Here is an 18,643-nt window from a genome sequence, read left to right on the forward strand (position 1 = left end):
GGATATTAAGAGTCGTTAACCCTGTTAATGGTCTCTGACCTCTCAGTTACAGGGTAGCATTACAATACCTCCACAAACCCAGTGAGGAAGTAAAGGATACTTTTTCAAATGGCTCGACTGTTTAAAGACATCTCTGACCTGCAGGCAAGTATTTAGCAGGCTGTTCTTGTTAGCAAGCATTCCAGGAGCACACATCAAAGTTAGAGCCATTATCTTTTTTAGAGAACATCCAGCTCACATGTTCCATAGTGCTCAAAAAACTGTCTTAACCATTTTGATCTTTACAAAAATTATAATCCGCAACTGACGGAATTCGTTATCCTTTATATTTCAAGCCATTTAGGCGTTTGTCTCATATCAAGTTCAACTTCAAGTTCAAGTCTTTTATTTGTCAGGTACACAGAACAACACAAGGTTAGACTGGGCACTGAAATTCTTAAGACAAGACAGCGCAAACACCTGGCATAACATAACATAAAAGTACACAGAAAACAATTTACATCAATGCTGAGCTTAAATAAGAAACTTCCTAAATATACAGATAGCAATAAATATCGACTATACTAACCCTAATACTAAAACTTCCTCAATTACAGATAACAATAAATAGTACACTATAATAACCCTAAATGCACAAAAAACCTGTTTCAACCCTATTACCTACTCTAACCTAAGTGGAGTACAGTACAATAGTGCAAATTTGCAGATCAGTGACTATGTCAATGACCATACAGGAGCCTGGTGGCGAGGTACAGTGAGGTACAGTAGTGCAAAGTTACTGATAGTGCAACCAGTAGCTGAAAGTGACAGTGTATATCCTATTTGATTTCCCAAAAATTGCCAAATAAACGGACAATTCAATAATGAAATAACTATGGGACGTCCAACAATGAACATATTCCAAAAAAACTAAAGAATGTTCATAAAACACCAACTCCACATAATTCAAAGCCTCCAAAGAAAAATATCTGCGGAATCAACTGAACTAAAGCAGGAACAATGACTTAGGGTGAGCCAGACTCTCAACTGAGGCTAGTATTGGAAAAATATGCAGTATCAATGAGAAAGAGGAACCACAGAGGGCTTTACCTCAAAGACATCTTCATCAAGGATTCTGGTTCCAAAGACAGTGATGCCCTCGGTGTTGATGACAGCTCGGTCACTCCTGCCCAGTGGCCTGGTGAGCTTCTTCTTACAGTCCACAATGAGGGTCACACTTTTCTTCTCCACACTGATGGCTACACGATGCCACCTACATAGTTCAAACAATAAGAGATTATCAGGAAGATCCACAGTATGCTGTAAGATGAGGAAAAACCTCATTAATCAACAATGGGTAAACTAATAGGAAGAAGTGTACTTGACTCTCATTTACGCAAGCAAAGCACATAAATTATAAATTTATAAATCTTTTTTTTTTTATCACCCATGAGGAACACATTTAATTCTGCTTCAGACAATAGCATCAGACATGTTTTAACCAAGTGTTTCATATTAGCTCCACTGTCTCATTGTCAGGATAGTCATTTTATGGTTATGCAATTTATTATGGTTGAGCCCATAGTTTTATTGCAAATCAAAAACCACACTGTGAATCATTTTAGGAAAAGACGGACTATTACGCAGACTATTTTGGGAGGACAGACTGATGATTTGATTACGTTTTTCAGCTACATTATTGTTTGTTTGACTGATAATGCTGAATGTTTTCAATGTAAATACGATAACACATATGTTGGTATATTAGTGTAATATTAACGTTGTTTTATTCCACAAGTACTGAAGTATGTAAAGAAACTATTGCACAGTATTTGCACTGTAGTATTATTGTAGTATCATAGTTCATCGCAGTGTTGTTTTTTTTTCACCACAACTGGTAGCTGAGATGTGGTTACTTTGCAATGCTCCGAGTAAATGCACACTGTTCCTTGACTCTGACCTCTGAAATACTGTAGGCCAAAGTCCTTGTATTATAAAGTAAGCACGACTTCGCCCTCTTCAGAAGTTACCGTAAAACATGTCTGTTTAACATTCAGTGGTTTAAATGTCTAAAACAGTCTAATACAGTTAGTTCACATGTACATATCAGACACCAAAGAACACCGATGAAGTGATCACCAATATCATCCGCCACCACATTATCATCACTTACTTTCCGTCTGCGAGGTTGATTGTGCGGAAAAGGGGGTACTCCTCGGGTGCAGGTTTGCCATGCTGGTCCTCATACAGGAAGACAGGTGCACGGCCCACTTCCACACCCAGCTGCTGGATGCCCTGCTGGTTGTACACAGACAGCAGGAAGGACTGGATGCCAGCCTTGGGCTTGATGGTGAACAGGATAGAGAAATCCTCAGGGAATACTCCTCCTGGTCCAGGGAAACAGTACAGTTGAAGTCAGATAGGTCTCTGGTAAGATCTGCAGTCATAGACCCAAGAGCTAATACAGTAGATGGCTCATACAAGCACTGCATAATTTATAAATATTCATGGTAAAGTGTTCTATTTATAAGTGAGAGAAATAGTGTCATATAACAATGATCCAATTTCAGCTCAAGACCAGTCTTTGATGAGGCATACTGAAACTTAACCACAGTTTGTGTACAGTTTAAGAAAGTATTTTGTTTTAAAATAACCTTGGTTTAACCTGAAAAGAATTGAAAGTGAGAAATTAAGGCATCATTACATTTACTAGGTGTGTGAAAAAGATCAATTTTACAAATGTAATCATGTAAGCATTAATAAGCTTCACTGATAAAATAATAGGCTACAGATGATTTATAAGACGAATTGCACTTTTCAGACTGAGAACACTATGACAACTTGTTTTCCAGTCCTAAAAGCATATGGTTTACTAGCAAGATTTTTTGCCAAAAATCACAGAAATCTAATTGTTAATTTCAACTCTTAAATGTTGTGCCTTTTTTTCTTTGTAATTGAGCCAGTTTGGAAGATGACCAGCGCACACAGACTGGGAACATTTATTTAACGAGACCCTGTTCCCAGTAAATGTGTATACAGTATTCATATTTTATAGGCCAAGTGGGCAACGTTCTCTGCCATACCTGCCTTTCCAACAATAAAAGATGCAGACACAAATTTACATTCAATGAAGTCCTCTTTCCCCATTCATTCATAACCTACGACCATTCTACTGGGAACATTTCTTTCAGAAATGACAACAGGATACATGTCTGAACACAGGGAATGAATTGATATGTGTCCAAGTTACACAGCTAGATTGTTTGCTCGAGTCATGATCGCTTCACCTCTGTAATTTATCATTGTCACATTATTGGATCACAAAGTACAGTTTGAACCAGTAGCCAACTCAATGAAAACCTTGGCAAATAGATGACGATGTGTGTACAGTAGTCACAAAATATCGCTGCAGGCAGGATCCACCTACAAATGTCAGTCTTGATAAAAGCGTAAAATCGGCAGCCTTCCATGGTGATGACATGATGGCAAGGTGAGATGTTACCTGGGAAGAGCTGCTTGGTGGGAGCGCTGATCTGTGCCTGCTTCCTCACTCGGAAGGCTACGTCGGGTTTGGACCCTCTCCGGACTGTACAGAATCCTGCTGTTTTCTCGACGCCCTCAGGAGAGCTGTGAAAGTCCAGAGCCTTGAGTACATCCACAGGGTCAGCTGTAAGAGAAAACATATAAGTACTGAAGGGGTTTCCCTGTAAATGTTGTGGTAACAACCAGGAGGAGGAACAGTAAAGCAAAGTTGTCTTAAAAGAAACATTTACATTTAGTCATTTAGCAGACACTCTTATCCAGAGCGACTTACAGTAAGTACAGGGACATTCTCCCTGAGGCAAGTAGGGTGAAGTGCCTTGACCATTTGGCACAGCCAGGACATTGTGTCCTTGAGCAAGGCACTACACTCTACAGAAACAGTTTTATTTTCTATTATCCATTGACTGACACTGCAGAGAACATACAAAACACAATACACAATAGTCTCAATTCGAAAAGCAGAACAAACACTAAGATTGTAATATGTATTGATATTTTTACCACACCCATTCCGTAGCTACTGCCAGTTTGCCAAATCTGTCAATTCATCCAATCAGGTTTTTATTAGAAACTTGAGCAGTGTCGCAGTAAAAGTATAGGAGCCGTCATCGGGCCCCTTGTCCTGGTTCTATCTACAAAGCTCCAGGGTCCCGTGATAAACCCTGTGGTGCTGCTCAATGGGCCTTTGGTAGAGAGGCAAACACAGTGGGGGGTGACTTTTACAGGCAGTTTAACTCTGCAGCCAGGCTCATAATGGAACAGAAACTGGAACACTACAGTTCAGTTCTCGCATCCAGTTCCACAAGAGAATATGTTCAATCTCTTTTTCTACTCTCTCCTTCTCTTGAGCTGTTAAACTGTCACTCTCGTCTCGGTTATTCTCGCTCCCTCTTTCTTTCCGCTCTCGTTTTTTCTCTCTTTGTATCTTTCGGCCCTTCACCCTCTAGCACAAGTAGATTTACGGTGTGATTATGGGGAATTTAAGGAAGCCTAATAGGATACGTTTAAAAGGAGGGTACACACACAGGGTCTTAACTAACATGACAACATCCCAGTTACCCACTGATTTATGTAGCGCCGTCTTGCATTCACCTTTACAGTCGTTAAAATAGCAAAGAGGGACAGTGTGCTATTTTTTAGAAGGTCATGACTGCAGCTATAGATAATACTTAAAGTACAGGGATGTAGAGCATTTAAGATTTCCATTTAAAGTTGGGGTTTGAAAAAAATCCTTTGAAGCTAAGTCTGTTCTTTGACAGTGGCAGTTAGTTCTTGCACCGTGCCTATGAACACCACTGCCATCCCTATCAATCAGTGTCAATCTGTTTAAAGTTAACATCTGAACAACATATCTGCTACACGTAACCATCCTTTAACCATGACTAATAGTTCCTTGGGAGCCACGTTTGAATACTGCAGCCGATGTTTTCAAGAAATATCTTTAGGTGTTTGGAGTTGTTGTTTACGACAATCAGCAATACATATAACTGACTATTATTGTTCAACTACATGGATAGGTTTCATTTTTATTGGTAACATGTAATGTGTAGAATATAAAGCAGCCGCACTTGAACTGGGGTGATGAGAAATACATTAAACTCCATTACGAAATTGGGCATGATATTCAGAGGACAGAGATACATGTCATACAAAATATATAAACACTTAGCAGAATACAAACTAAGCATCCTTTCTGACTGCATTCCTCTTTCAGACTTAGCTTTGCTTAACTTGTTTGATTGTAACATCAGCAGCCCTGTTTGGTTTTACGATCCACTACAACAGCACAGCTATAAAACAATCTAACAAATGAAGCCAAAGAAACACACACATGGCAATTGTCTCAGATGTCCCATCAAACAACCATCAATCTATCTCAGTTTCAGAAAGCTTTCTCACATGCGGCATAAGATCATGCACTGCAATATTCTGTCCGAACAATACCCAACAACATAAAGGCTAAGATCATCTTGTCTGGACATCCCTTCCATCCCTGAGTCACGAGACAGGATGCAGATTCTTCAAAGACTCAGTGACAACAAACAATGGCTCAACAGTCTTCTCATCGACCCACTGGGAACTATTTTGCAGAAAAGATGAGATCTGGATTTATTGTCGAATCTCCCTGATCACCAAACGGTGGAAATCTTTTTTGATCTCACTCTTAATTTACACTCCTGACATCCTTTAAAACGAGCCATAATGAAGCCTCTTTATGGTCCATGACACAGTAAGCCTCGGTCTTTCCTCTTATACCCCAAAAAAATGAGTTTGGCTCCAACAAAGACTGCATAGGGAACAGAAATGGAACCGATTAGAGAAGGCTAACATTGTATTAAACACTGCAGAAGCTTTGCATACAGTACATATCTACTTTAAATTGACTTTAACCTGATATCAGTTCAATTAATGTCACATGCAATGTTTTTTTTGTTCTTTTAAAAAGCTTTTATAGTAAATATTTAACTGATATAGTTTAACTATTTTCCAAACATCTGGTTTGTGAAGCCAGGAAGTGCTGATCCGACAGTTCCTGTTCCATTTCTGTCGCCAGGTGGGGGTCTAAGAGGCGGAGTCAGTTAGCATGTTGAACACATTATGGTACCGGCACCCCTCCACTTAAAAACACATGGGGCCAAACCAAGAATGTCCAAATCTTCACAGTTCACACGTGACCAAACAACACTTGAATGATTCATCCAGCACCCTTTGTTCAACAAGATTTTCTTGAATGTGGGTCTATTTAATTATTATTTTTTATTTTCATTAGAATGGGTTGGATTTTCACGTTATTAGCAATGGACAGCGGCAACTGATTTTAGTGATTCCCAAATATACATATTTTTATGTAAATAAAATATACATTTGAATATATAAAAAGACTCTCGAGAAAGACATTTAGCAAAAGTAGCTGTGATAAACCAGTGCTACTTGAGTAATTGCATATCATTTTAAATTGTACACAATGTACAAACACAGGATCTAATGTTTTGTGATCCCTGATGATACATTTAGAAAGGATGATTTGTCTGTCTTATTTTGTCCTGTGGACAGCAGTGGATTTAGCGTTTCTAGTGTACGTGCTGGGTAGAGGCAACTGCAAATGTTGGGCAAAATGTATCTCTAAATGCCCCATAACGAGGGCAGTAGCTCTTCTGTACACTGTCCAGAATACAGAGCTACTGGTTCCTCAAAAAAGAGTCTGAACTAAAGGTCTCTTTGTGAGTTTCAGAATGCCTTTCTGCATTACTGCATACCTCAAGGCCTCATATATTCCAGATGTGCTGAATTGGCCAGGAATTGCCCCCCCTCCCCTTCACTACCACCACCCCTCCCCACCTCCTCCACTCCCCTCTTCCATCCCAACCACCTCCTCACAGAAGCACTCCAAAAGCAGGCGTTATCCAAAAACCATTAAAGACTCTAAATGAGCATGCAAAGCGTATTAAAAGCATTTCATCTTCAAGAGGTAGAGTTATATGACTGTTCTCGACATCTTTATAATGCTTCTCCTTCCGTTTTCTCTCTCTCCCTCCCTACACTATTCTAATAGTAAAGGCTGTACCCACTTTCGAAGCTTAAATAACTTCAATCGTCCAAATACTGAGTCCCTCAGTAGTTATGCTGTCTCCACCAGCATGTTTGAGAAGTAAACTTCAACAATCCCGCACCTCACAATAGCGCTTTTCAGTGACACTTGAGCATGACTGTTCTCGGAGACAGTGATATATATCCTGCCATGTTAACAAGCCACAAACACAGCCGAGGAGCATACTTCCTCTGACGGAGCACTGCACATACTGACACGTGACACTTCTGTTCAAACCATCTGAGGAAAGGCATTCCCAAGGAAGCAAAAGAACTTAGACTACCTCTAAACAAGACAAGAAAGGGCCAGTTAACTAAACATTCTGGCATTTTAAACTTGAAGCTTTTCACCCTCAAATAGCTACACAGATCTTTTGAAGATAAGTTCAGCATCCATGTAGTAGTCATCTGAGTTTATCATTTTTTGGTAGGCACTACTGATAAGGTTTTGCCTGACTCCTTGAGACATCTGTCTCTCTGGGACATTTGTTGTCACTGCCATCTACTGAGAGTTGGCAGCATAAGTAGCAATTACAGTACACTGGAAAGCCTGTAAATGTTTGCTTGCACATCATGCAATTATGGTTATTTTAAATATCAGATGCAGAAAAGTACGAGGGCACTAGGCAAGCCATGCCACTGTGGTGTTTCGTTCATTTTGGATTGTTTCTCGTCAATAATCAATTTTCAATACTGATAGTACTGATAATGAACAAATACATGATGCATTCATTTTAAATTAACTTGTGGGATGGTGGTGGAAGTGTTACTATCCAGAGGGAATTGCATCATGGTAGCAGGTTATGGCACATAGTCAAAGATGGCAATCCACTGTATGTAACATGGTAACAGCTTTGTAATATACAGTGTGCTCATTAGTATACATTAAGTAATTCAACCTATGAACCGGCAAGAATAACTGAAGACAATATTCTGGGTTGCCAGAGCAATATCATGTATATAACCTTAAAGTCTATAGTAAATCCAAAATGAGCATTGATATATATATATATTTCAGATCATTTTAGTTCTCTTGTGTTTTGTCTGATAAACAGCCTAACAAAATAAATATATTAGTATAAATAAATGCAATTTATTTATTCTCAAAAGGATCTGTAGTCACTAGAAAGAAGCAGCTTGTCTGACCTACATATTGTAAGTATAGGCAACTTAAAAGTAGGGGGAAATACACAAGAGATTTTTTTTCCATCAACGCCCCTTATTGGACTTAGTGGGAACCAGGATAGTGTGGAGAAACGGTGATCGTTCAGGACAGTATATGTACTTCACTTCCAGAAGATAACGTCCATGCTTCCTTGTCGTATGTCGCATTATCTTGTACTGTATGTCATGTGGATTATACCACATCACCAGATTACTGCAAATACATTTAGATAGTCAAATTGTGAATGTAGAGCATGGAGTGTTATCTGACATCGAAGTGTTGACAGCTGTCAGTTTAGTGCAGAAGTCCGCAAATGGCAAGCACCACCATAATTTACAGCCAAGTCATTACAAATATCAAAAGGGTAAACAAACAGGCAGTTTTAAAGCAATACCGTTTTCAAATAACAAATCAGAAAGCCCATACGTTTCAAGGAAAGAGTTTCAACAAAAGTTTCATAGAGTCAAGAAGACAGCCAATACTGATACGTAAAACGATCTATATTCGATGGATTGTGCAAAGAAAACAGATAGCAGATTGTTATCTGTAAGTGGCTACTCAACTTTATTGGCTACAGAATTCTGCGGTAGCCTGATGTGTAACAGGTATCTTGACCCAATGAAATCCCTCTTTCAATGCCCATCCACACACACACACCTACCGGACCACCAAGCGCAAACAAAGAATATTTGTTCGGCAAAACCCTTTAAAACTCTCGCCCGAGAGAGCTCTGGGCGCAGTTTTATTTCTGCCCCATCACATCAATCTGCCACGTACCGCGAGTCACGCTGTGAGCTCGCTCAATTGGAGATGACTGCACCTGAATGGGTGCCTACAACAGAAGTACTAGGCTACTGAGAGGGTGCATCATGTGTTTGAAAATGGGCATTCCTCCCTTTTGGAAAAGGTTTTATCTTCAAAATGGAATACAACTTCACTTGTCTATGTTCAAATACTTTCCCATAACCAATTAAACAAGGTATGGGAAGATTTTTTGATTGTCCCAGCTAAAAAGTTCACATTTTAGAAACTTAATTCAACTTAAAATTAAACGTAATCATGTTACCATGTTGGCTGTCAGTGAGTGATGTAATTGTGGTTGTATAAATGCAATAACGTGACTTGATATGTAGAATATGATATTCTACCTATTATACCTATGATATTCCTGTATATGATAAGGATGCACTCAAGGTGGATGATGCGGCGCAGAAATGTGTCCTTCCCTGACACTTCTTACCTGCTCTGACATTGGCGGTCTGTAGAATTAAAGATAGAGTGACGAAAGTGGTTAGACTGGAGTTCCAAAGCCACCTTTTCGTTTTCCACCTTGTGGACCACCTTTGCATTTCCATCGTGAACGCCCACAGTTGTACAAAACGGACTTTATACAAAATGCTGTCCTTTCCACAATCCACAAAAATATGTGATAAATTTGTACTAGAGAGCCATAAGTGATATAGTATTGATTTCTTCGTACAGTCAAACTGGGCCCTTCTGATCCGCTCCCCCTAAGCCCAGCCCTCAGACTGAAGTTGTATGGGCTTTCATGAATAAGCGGAGACCATTCGATTCCCCGCGAGCCGTGCGCCGTCGGGAGGCTGGGCATGCGTCTCGAACTTGAACCGCGACTAGAGGAAACAGACACCGGAAAATCCTTCGTTCAGCAAATCACCGTGCTTGAAAGTGGTCAGGGCCCGCCCATTATCCCCTGTAAGATAAATCACTGAAGGTCCTTAGTTACGGCATCCGTTCTCATCTGATGTTAGATATAGGCTAAAAGATGTTCAAATGCAGATTCCAGTTTTTTTTTTTTTTTATAAACTTAAAAAAGCTTTTTGGAAACAAATGCTTCCTTTATTGTTTTGCTTTAACCAACATCATCTTGCAAAAGATGGAGCTGAATCTAAAGGGCCTGGCACCTATGCAGCATGATTGGAGGTGTGGAGCAGCTATTTCAGAAATATCCTGAATTCACGAGCACTATGGAAAAAAGGGATTGACTACTAGTATACAATTCGTCCATACTGTAATATGAATGCTTTATTGGCCAAGATTAAATGCTTTCCAGATCTGAATAGTTTCCTGAAATATTTTTTGGGTGGAAGCACTTTTGTGAGGAAATCTGAAAACAATTAATGTTAAGATCACTGGAACAAAGAGTGAAGGCACAGGTGGCAGCTAGGGATAGGCCCTGCCATTTTTCTTAGAATGATGTTGAAAGACTGTCTGTTGATAGTGTAATGGCAATCAGTTTTATTAAAATGAAAACCAGATAGTGATTTTCAATCACAGTCGCAGTGTAAGAATACTGGATGCTACGTTTTCATCTAGGTCTGTCTCAAACAGATGCCATGTGTCTGAACCAATACACTTACTTCCTGCACTATATTGTAGTAACTGAAATATCTGTACCTCAAATTAACATGAATAGGAAAATACCCTGATTGATGTGACAGAGTTCTGGGAATTTCTTTATTTATTGATAATGTTGTATTTTTCTGACTCTGAGCAGTTGCATCTTGCTTGCTCAGCAATACAGTTACATTCAATCTGGTGTTTTAACTTCTGATATTTAAAGCTTTCATTCTTCATCTAATTTGGTTGGCAGCATATGTCAAACCTTGCTCATGCTGTTTGCTGCACTGTTGTTTAATTTGTGGAGCCTTCTTGGGTGGGAAGAGAACATCTATACGCTAGTACTGCAGAAACTCACCTCCCTCTGGTGATGTGCTTTTAGCTCTGTAGACATAATGAAACTGTTTGACTTCCAACAATGTTTGAATGATCTGAGGGCTTCTAGTACAGTAAATCCCCTTTTTCAGAAGTGGTCAACATTTTCGGCAAGACTGAATTCTGGCACATTTATCTGTAGTTGAAACCACATGATTGTACCCAAGGTATTTACTGCCAACATGTACCAAAAGACTCTACAATAAATTGTAATTATTCTATAATAAGTATCCATACTAAACAAGGATCAAACCAGAATTGCTATATTAACATAAATGTATTGAAAACATTGTTCACAGTCCAATTTTGCTACATGAGCCAACTTTAATTTGAGTCCTTTCTTCAAAATATACAATTTACTTCTTGCCAAGCACACAATTGATGTACTGTAAATGATGAAGTAGTATATGTCCACAGTAGTTGTTCATGTGCATTCATACTCTCTTTTAGAATGGATGGAACCCTTCCCAAGTCCCATGTTGAATGTGAAGTAACACCACCCTAAATCTTTAATGCCTTTGGAAAGAGTAATATTTCGTTTCACAGGACCTGTTGAAATCCATTGATTGTCCTCACAAAAACTCAAGTTAATGGACAAGTCACTACATTGTATATCTCCTTTTTTTAATAAAAATTAAGTATTGTCAAGATCATATCTGGCAGACGAGAGTTGTAAAACTAAATGGATAGCAGCCGTACATTAAGATATTACTCAGAAAACCATCAACTTCGATCACAAGCAGACATTACTGTACCTCTAAAGGTCCTGTGTTGAGGGATTTTATCCAGTTAGAGCAGTGTGTGTTTGGTCATGGGGGGATACATACTAGACACGGAAGACCACAAAACTACAGAATGGAATGTGTGTTTGTCTGGGCATGCTTATTACAGCTGTGAGTAGCACCCAGCAGCCCTACCTAATACAACTTGAAAGAGGCAAGGAGGAGTACACTCACTTTTATAAGGTCACTTTATTTGTAGAGTGATCATTTTTTAGTCTGGTGGTTACACACATTTCTGAAAGCTACATTACTGTGGACATTAATTTGAGACAAAACCAAACCTGCATATTTTTGATACATTAAAACATAGCTGCTCAACAAAGAAAGAAGGTTTACTGAAACATTTTAACCTTCAGGCTTAATCAATTGGAAATGTGTTGAGATGTGTTCATGGGGAGCATACAGAGTTACAGAGCTTGAGAGTTTGTTTTTGTTGCTCACATTTAAGGCAGTTGAAGGTAATTTAATCATTCTTCAACTGCAGGACTGGATGTTTCTTATAGTGTAAATCTCTCTTGAAACTGTTATCTTTGTTAATTTTGAGGTTGAATGTCTGTGAACGTTTAGGTAAGACAACACATTGCTGGGAAATTTAGCTGGGGGCATTGCTACTCTTTCAAGATAAACGAAACATTCTTAGGTTTTAAGGTGTTCCCCACCTCGTTCATATACTGTAGTTGAGGTTCTGGAACATATATTGAACTGACACTTGACCCCCTTCCTGCTCCTACCGTTACCCAAGGGAAATCCATAGACTAAACAGGAAACCCAAGAAGGCCTGTTACTCTAGCTGCCTACTTGGACTGGGCTGTAAACTATCATGTCTGGCCTGGCACTGAGGTGACGGAATCAAGTGACCGATGTAATGTTCCATATCAGAAATGTAAACCACGAATCTGTTTAAATCTTTATTCTGTGTCACAGAGAAGGTAAAGTGCACTGTCAATAGGGTCTGTAGAGTTTAGCACACCACAATACATCGACGATTAACATCTTCAAACACTTTAAAGACCTTAACTTTATCTTGACTTTAAAGGATTTCCTACACTGAAAAGGTAAATGAATGCTTATATTTCATTGGAACAATCAAAGTGATGTATGAGGACAAGAAGAAATCAAAGCAACTTGTGTGAGTGGGAGGGGCCTGTTGGACCGTGGAAGATGTCACCAGACCTCCAAGCAAAAGAGTGGAAACCACATTGGCTTGATTCCTCGATTGCGTCTGAACACTCGAGCTGAAAGACCAAAGAGACAGCTCTGGCCAGAGGATCGGAAAAACACATGAAGTAGATTAAGAGGGACTGCAATCATCTCACCCTCAGTATGGAGAATATGAATGGGCCTTTATGTTCCACTCACAGTAAAGAACCTCAGTTCTGCACACTGTATCTTCCACCAACAACACAATAATACTGCCACATTTAATATGGGTCTGTAACGCATAAGATTTATGATAACTAGATTAGGATATAATGTTCTAGACTGGTAGTTCTAAAAGCAAATGGAATATAAATATTGAAATATTTGCTCTCTGTAACTGTGGACAATTATTTCTCAAATTAAACAAAGGAAAAAGCAATTGAACACTTTGACAGAAAAACACATTTAGCTCAACCAATGCACAGTGATGGTCTCCTTTCCAAGATGGTGGTTTTAACTCTTTAACAGTTGACTCAAATGTTTTTTTTCCATACCAGTTAAAACTTTAGTGCCTACACGTCCCTCCATAAGAGTTCTCCAGCAAAGCAGTCACCAGGAATCACTTTTGCAAGGACGGAAAGTCAAGGAGAAAAAACCCCACATGGTTTTCCATTAGTAGACTCAAACTCCAAAAAATATTTTCCACTGTGCTATCTCAAAGCTGAAGAACTTACTGGTTGTCACAGATACAAGCCACTCATGCTACATACCAAAGATGCAAACATCCTTTATATCAGTGAATTAATTGTGTGTGATTGTTTAAACTATAGCTGTTTTTTGTTCAAATCTATCACCTGTGTGAATCTCTTCAGTGAACTAAAATTAATATCTGAATGAAAAGATGACTGTGAAATAGATTTATTTTGTTGAACTGTAAGAATACAAGCGACTGCTCTTTTCATTTTTCCATAAAATTGTATGAAATGAATTGTCTTTTTGTTGTCCTTCTATTAAGATTTAAGAAGAGGACAGAAGAGTCTGGGTAATCTATGTAGTTAGCCGTCATCATGCAATGATGACATGCCTCTGAGAAAGAAGTCTCTGTGATGTTACAAAGACTCCAAAAATCCTCTTCATATCATGGACATGACTGACGGACTGACTGACTGACTGTGTTGTGCCTTTATGTGTGCCTGTGTGTTAGTGTAAGTGTGTGCAGATAAAGGAACAATGTCTGGAATCATTTAACAAGGGGGAACACATTCCTGTGAGTGGAATCGTTTCCCCCAAAGCAGTATCATTGTTTCCAAAGACAGCACAGTTTTCACTGTGATTCAGGTAATGTTTTTTTTTTCTTCATTTTTCCACTCAGTTACTCAGATCTTTAAGAACAGAGCAGCACCAATGGGAAACCAAAGCAGCTGCAATGTGAGAAGTGAGCTAGATCACTGCATGAAAAGTGCAACATTACTCTGAAATCAGTTTTTCAAGCTATGAAAAGTTCATCGTTTCAATAAATAGAACTAGTTATTTTAACAAGCATAATTGTCTTCCAAAATAGGAAACATTCCAAACAAAGGAAGTTTCCTTCATGAAATGACTATCATGCATAGGGCTCACCCAGTGGTTACCCTGGCAATCACATAGTTGCTGGTCAAAGTGCGGCCTTAGAATAGATGTTTATTACTACCCAGGGGACTAGCATGGTTCACCAAAGAGGTTGTTTTAGGCAAATATAACACATAATCACATATGTGCATACACAACAAAGTTTCTAGATTTAAATTGAGGTTTTTTTCTTGGATTCAGGTGTGTACTGTATGTTGGTGAGCTTATTTAGTATGGTTAAAAGTATAGAAAATAATTAACCACTCCCTTACGATAAATGCAGGACCTACTGTACAGAATGATGATTAAGATCCAAACAAATATGAATCATCTACTTTTAATACAAGTGTACAAAATGGTGGATTGAGTTGTCAATAAAAAAATACCATATTAAAAAGACATTGTTGTTGTTTAGTAAAAAGCTTACTCCTGTAAAGGTGATGAAGGGTCCAGTCAGTTGCTATCACATCACTGTAATCCGAGGCATGATGTCACTGGCTCCTGTATAGCTTCAGCTAGCAAACCGCTGTTGCTCTCTCCAAAGCTATGTGGTTTTATCAGATTTGCTTCAAATATGTGTAACACACACTTAATAACAGACTGAGCTTGCTTTTGGCTCCAGAACTTTGGCATGATCTGATTATATTCTAAAGAACTTCACGGAATGTCAAGAATATACTTTTGGTGGTTGCTCATGCTCTCAATAGGAGGATGGTGAGTTGGTGAGTGGGTCTGTGAGTGGGTCTATGAGTGGGTCTGTGAGTGGGTCTGTGAGTGGGTCTGTGAGTGGGTCTGTGAGTGGGTCTGTGAGTGGGTCTGTAATGGTGCCACACAGGTACTAACCACAGAGCTCACAGCCAAAAATCTTTCCATCTCCTGAGTTTAGAAACTCAACAAACTGTTTGACCACATCCAGACTGCAGCAGTGGAGAGACTGAGTACAAATTGGTTTCTCCCCCTCCCCCCATCTGGACACTGTAAATCCAATTTGAAATCAAGCTTTCACTGATTGTTGCTTTCTGCACAGTATTGCTCCATTGAAGTGATTGTATCCCCCTAGTGGCACACTGGTGGTATGCATCTGTTCAACTGCCATTTAGCCACTATGATTTAGTACCTCTAGCTTTTGAGTTGCTTCTCTCAAACTTCATGATACAGACCCATGGGGCTGTTTGGAACATGACTTGCAGATTGTTGCAAGTTTTACATTTTGTACCCTTTCACAGTTCTGATTTGATTTGGAAAAGTTGAACTTTCTAAAATGCTATGTGGAAGTCCTCCAACATACACTTCCCTCATATTCCAGGGACTACGTTGAACTATAACCAGTACTGTAGAGTTGTATCTACTTGATGGTGATGAAATAATTGTATGTTATATTTGGACCAAGCATTGTGCAGCACATATTTAACCTAATAATCTTCTCCAATGCAGTTTAATGGGATGCCCTCAACTACGGTATGTGGTACTTCTCTCTCTCTCTCTCTCTCTCTCTCTCTCTCTCTCTCTCTCTCTCTCTCTCTCTCTCTCTCTCTCTCTCTTTATCTCTCTCTCTCTCTCTCTCTCCCTCTATCTGCAGGAGAATGGGAGCTTTGTTCCCTAAAACCTAATTAATACTCCATGTGTTTGGAGCAGAGTCAAGTCAGTGTATGTTGGCGAATGTCTGAAGATTTATAGTTGAAGATTTACCCAATGCCGGACATAAATTACTCTTGTACTTGCAAGAATTTTGGTAGTACGACCGTGTGGGAACTGAATTTTGTTCTATGTTTATGTTGTATTTCCCAATGCCAGTTCTTAGGCTATTAGGAAAGTCTAGATCAAAAATTGAGTAAGATCATGAATCTACAGTATTTTAGTATATGTTGAAACACAAATATAGATCACACTTTTCCTGTATTCTTTACAATGTCTATCTCAAATCTCAAAAACACGATTTTTTTCAAAACACTTCGACACTCAAAGAACTTGCAAAATTATAGTCTTAGTGTAACAATTCCCTTCCATGGTATTGAGGAAGTATGTATCACAAATGTATGTCAGTCAGACTGAATGCTCTAAGTTTCTGTTTGAAAGCACATACTTGAAGGATTGCTATGAAAGTGTTCAGAGAGAGAGGGTTAGGGTTAGAGAGAGAGAGAGAGAGAGAGAGAGAGAGAGAGAGAGAGAGAGAGAAGGCGAACCACATAAGCTAAAGAAGTTAGTGATTACCTCTGTTGGTCTCACAAGTACAGCTACTGCCCTAACCAACTAGTTCATGATGTGGACATGTGGGTGTACAGACAGGACACAGCACTGTGTACATTGAAATTACCTCAATAAGTCACAGGCAAAGAGAAAGAGGAAAGCATAGTAGCAAGTATTCTCAACTTAGGCCAACTCATTAATATTCACCTGATTTTGTGCTTTCTTTTTAAAACGACTTTAAAGTAAATTCATGTAAATAAAAACATTTAACCTACCTGGGGAATGTTACCATATTAAATTATTAATGAAACTGAAATGGGCAATTATGCACACAGTGCAGCATACAGCAATCAAGTTGACTGGTAAAAGGAACTCTTTAGACCTTCTAAATAGAAGGTTTCAGTCTAGATCTTTCATGTGCCAACGTGATATGTTTTACAGATGTTGAGGAAAGTTGTCGTTCTCACTGTGAAGAATAGCGTCAGTGAATCCAGTCCGTTGGGAAAGATCCCATAGTCTAAAACAAACACACATGCACACCCATGCACACACACATACACAGAAATGATCATATTGTTGCACATGCTCATATATACTATGTGTGTGTATAAACTGTATACACTGTATATTGTGTATTTATATATTTTATGAAACATACTGTTTCCCTGACCCATGGTGTACCATAATTTACAGTATATAATGTAGGTGATTTGAGATGACCGTACCATCACTGCTATTTTATCATTATGAATACAGAATCATGCACCCTGACGCAGAGAACTGAAAACTGAAAAGCTTTTGCCATAAGTGAGCTAAACTGACTTCATAATATGAGGAATACCACATTACCATTGATGCTGGAAAGTTAATAGAAAATATACAGATGGAGTCCATTTTAAGATTTTCTTCCACTGTAGTCAGCAGGAAATCAACGCTTTGCTTTCATTGTCACAATAAGTGCAACATTTGACTTTGTGCAATGTTCTCAAGCACCCATGGACTCCTATTAACATTTTGAGACGGTATTCTCTCATTACTGTAATTAAATACTTGTTATTATTTAGCTACAATGAAGCAGTGAATGTGCAATCTGTTGAGGTACCGTACACAGAACCTGATTTTGCCTCAATCGAACTTCCTCACTAAAAAGAACCATGAGAAACCTTTTCCTTTGTCGCTTTCCCACACCTGTCTAAGTCTCCACAGAACACAGTCTTTTTCCATGATTTAACTTTGGCTGTGGAGTCAATTCTTTCCAGAGAGTGAGTGAGAGAGACAGAGAGGGGGGGGGGGGGAGTCAGAGATAGAGAGAATGAGAGACAGAAAGAGAGGGGGGGTCAGAGAGAGAGAGTGAGAGACAGAGAGAGGCGGGAGTCAGAGAGAGAGAGAGAGAGAGAGAGAGAGAGAGAGAGAGAGAGAGAGAGAGAGAGAGAGAGAGAGAGAGAGAGAGAGAGAGAGAGAGAGAGAGAGAGAGAGAGAGAGGGGCGAGAGAGAGACAGATACCTAAGCAGGAGAGAGAGAAACAAGTCAGGCACCTTCCCTATAACACAGCACCTCTAGCAAACACATGCTGGAGTCTGTCCTCAACCTACTGTTGTGAATGTGAAGAATTCTCGAATATCCCCTGCAGCATGCTGTCAATTTGTACTGCAATAATTGTCGCTATTCTCTTTTAGAAGTTCTACAAGAGACTACTACAAGAAGTTATTTGTGGAAATACTCTCAGCTGGAATCACATCTCCAATCACCTCAATTCAGACATTGAGGCGGAGGGAAGCATTAGAATTTTAATTGGCCACCAAACAGAAACAGGGCTATGAATTTTATCCAGATGTAAGAGGTGAATGTGTATAGTACAGCCCAGGAATGTGCCAGACAGATGTCTGTCTGTGCCACTGGAGATACAAGCTGAGAAAAA

At 39.2% G+C, this 18,643-nt stretch overlaps 1 protein-coding gene across 1 annotated transcript in view; it reads right to left on the reverse strand.

Moving 5' to 3' along the window:
* col11a1b (collagen, type XI, alpha 1b) overlaps positions 1-9,860 on the reverse strand; it is a 53,679-nt gene extending 43,819 nt beyond the window's left edge. The window contains exons 1-4 of the mRNA XM_084706749.1: positions 9,516-9,860; positions 3,482-3,646; positions 2,153-2,366; positions 1,090-1,252 (exon numbers count right to left, since the gene is read on the reverse strand). Of these exons, the coding sequence (XP_084562875.1) occupies positions 1,090-1,252; positions 2,153-2,366; positions 3,482-3,646; positions 9,516-9,630 (657 nt within the window). The 5' untranslated portion in view covers positions 9,631-9,860. The remainder of the gene's footprint in view (positions 1-1,089; positions 1,253-2,152; positions 2,367-3,481; positions 3,647-9,515) is intronic.
* Between the last annotated feature and the right edge of the window lie 8,783 nt (positions 9,861-18,643).

Source organism: Hypomesus nipponensis, chromosome 10 (genome assembly GCF_054491055.1).
Source record: "Hypomesus nipponensis isolate SF chromosome 10, ASM5449105v1, whole genome shotgun sequence".
In the NCBI taxonomy this organism is placed as follows: domain Eukaryota; kingdom Metazoa; phylum Chordata; class Actinopteri; order Osmeriformes; family Osmeridae; genus Hypomesus; species Hypomesus nipponensis.